General features: G+C 72.3%; 1 protein-coding gene across 1 annotated transcript; it reads left to right on the forward strand.

Moving 5' to 3' along the window:
- Positions 1-569: 569 nt before the first annotated feature.
- Positions 570-1,891, forward strand: POU3F2 (POU class 3 homeobox 2). Its single transcript, XM_029047290.2, has one exon. It carries the CDS (start codon positions 607-609, stop codon positions 1,846-1,848), a length of 1,242 nt encoding a protein of 413 aa, XP_028903123.1. The 5' UTR covers positions 570-606; the 3' UTR covers positions 1,849-1,891.
- The last annotated feature ends 652 nt before the right edge of the window (positions 1,892-2,543 follow it).

Raw genomic sequence — 2,543 nt, forward strand, 5'->3', positions numbered from 1 at the left:
TCGGAAGGGGGCGGGGAAGGGGGAGGAGCGAGTGTCGGGGGCGGGGCTTCGAGAGGAGGAGCGGGCCGGGTGCAAAACCCGGGCGGGGGAGGGGGCGGGGCCCGGGAGGGGAGGAGCGAGCGTCGAGGGGGGCGGGGCCTGGAGCGGAGGGAGCGGGCCGGGTGCAAAACATGGGCAGGGGGAGGGGGCGGAGTCGGGGGCGGGGCTTCGAGCGGAGGGAGCGGGCCGGGTGCAAAACCCGGGCGGGGGGGAGGGGGCGGGGCCCGGGAGGGGAGGAGCGCGCGTCGAGGGGGGCGGGGCCTGGAGCGGAGGGAGCGGGCCGGGTGCAAAGCCCGGGCGGGGGGGGGGAGGGGGCGGAGTCGGGGGCGGAGCGTCTCCGGGCGCCTCCCCGTCAATCACGGCCGGGGCAGCCAATGGGGGCGCGCGTCGGGGGCGGGGCGGCGGCCGCGGGAGACGGGGCGGCGGGCGGAGCGCGGGGCGGCGGGCAGAGCGCGGGAGGGCGGGCGGGCGGGCGGCGGGAGTGCGGGGCGGCCGTCCGTCCGTCCCTCCGTCCGTCCCTCCGTCCCTCCGTCCCATGCCCCCGTCCGTCCGGCGGCTGCGGGAGCCATGGCGACGGCCGCCTCCAACCACTACAGCCTGCTGCCCGCCGGGGCCCCGCTGGTGCACGCAGAGCCGCCGGGCCCCATGCAACCGCAGCAGCAGCAGCAGCAGCAGCCCCCGCCGCCGCCGCCGCCCCCTCCCGGCTCCGCCGCCGCCTACCGAGACCCCCCTCCCGGCCTGGTGCAGGCCGACTACTCTCTGCAGAGCAACGGCCACCCGCTCAGCCACGCGCACCAGTGGATCGCCGCCCTGTCGCACGGAGGGGCCGGGGGCGACGGGTCTCCGTGGGCCGGGAGCCCCCTGGGCCAGCCGGACATCAAGCCCTCGGTGCAGCAGCAGCAGCAGCAGCAGCAGCAGCAGCAGCCGCCCGGACGGGGCGACGAGCTGCACGGGGGCGTGGGGCTGCAGCAGCAGCAGCAGCAGCAGCAGGGTCGAGCCCCGCACCTGGTGCATCACCCCGCCGGCCACCACGGGCCCCCGGGAGGGTGGAGGGGCTCGGCCGGTCCTCTGCAGGCCGGGCACAACGGGGGGCTGCTCTACCCCCAGCCCGGCTTCACCGTCAACGGCATGCTGGGGGGCGGGGGGCTGCACCACCACGGGCTGCGGGACGGCCGGGAGGACCCGCACCCCCACGCCCCTCCCCCGCCGCCGCCCCCGCCGCCCCCGCCGCCCCCGCTGGGGGACCCCCACTCCGACGAGGACACCCCGACCTCCGACGACCTGGAGCAGTTCGCCAAGCAGTTCAAGCAGCGGCGGATCAAACTGGGATTTACCCAAGCCGACGTGGGGCTGGCCCTGGGCACGCTCTACGGGAACGTGTTCTCGCAGACCACCATCTGCCGCTTCGAGGCCCTGCAGCTCAGCTTCAAGAACATGTGCAAGCTCAAGCCCCTCTTGAACAAGTGGCTGGAGGAGGCCGACTCCTCCTCCGGCAGCCCCACCAGCATAGACAAGATCGCGGCCCAGGGGCGCAAGAGGAAAAAAAGGACCTCCATCGAGGTGAGCGTCAAAGGGGCCCTGGAGAGCCATTTCCTCAAATGCCCCAAGCCCTCGGCCCAGGAGATCACCTCCCTGGCGGACAGCCTGCAGCTGGAGAAGGAGGTGGTCCGGGTCTGGTTTTGTAACAGGAGACAGAAGGAGAAAAGGATGACCCCCCCCGGGGGGACCCTGCCGGGCCCCGACGAGGTCTACGGGCCCGGCGGCAGGGACACCCCTCCCCACCACGGGGTGCAGACCCCCGTCCAGTGACGCCGCTCTCCTCCTCGTCCTCCGCCCTCCCCTCCCCCCCGCCCCCCACGGACAGAGGCACCGAGACGCCCGCCCCCCTCCCTCGCCCCCCTCCCCCACGTCCCCGACAACTTTTGGCCCCCCAACACGCACACACACACACACACGCGCGCACCCCCGTCCCCTCCTCTCCCCCGCACTCTTTTTCGCCCATCCTTCTCCCCCCCCAACACCGTCTCATCCCCACCTCCTCTTCTCCCCGTCCCCTCCTCTCCCACCAACTTTTTCCCCCCATCCTTCTCCCCCCCCCCCAACACCATCTCATCCCCACCTGCTCTTTTCCCCGTCCCCTCCTCTCCCACCAACTTTTTCCCCCCATCCTTCTCCCCCCCCCAAACACCATCTCATCCCCACCTGCTCTTTTCCCCGTCCCCTCCTCTCCCACCAACTTTTTCCCCCCATCCTTCTCCCCCCACCAAACACCATCTCATCCCCACCTCCTCTTCTCCCCGTCCCCTCCCCTCCCACCAACTTTTTCTCCCATCCTCCTCCCCCCAAAACACCATCTCATCCCCACCTCCTTTCCCCCGTCCCCTCCTCTCTCACCGACTTTTCTTCCCATCCTTCCCCCGCCAACACCGTCTCCTCCCCACCTCCTTCCCCTCTCTTTCCTCCTCCCCCTCCTCCTCCTCCTCCTCTCCCAACTCTTTTTCCCC

This window comes from Ornithorhynchus anatinus, chromosome 19 (assembly GCF_004115215.2).
Source record: "Ornithorhynchus anatinus isolate Pmale09 chromosome 19, mOrnAna1.pri.v4, whole genome shotgun sequence".
NCBI lineage: Eukaryota > Metazoa > Chordata > Mammalia > Monotremata > Ornithorhynchidae > Ornithorhynchus > Ornithorhynchus anatinus.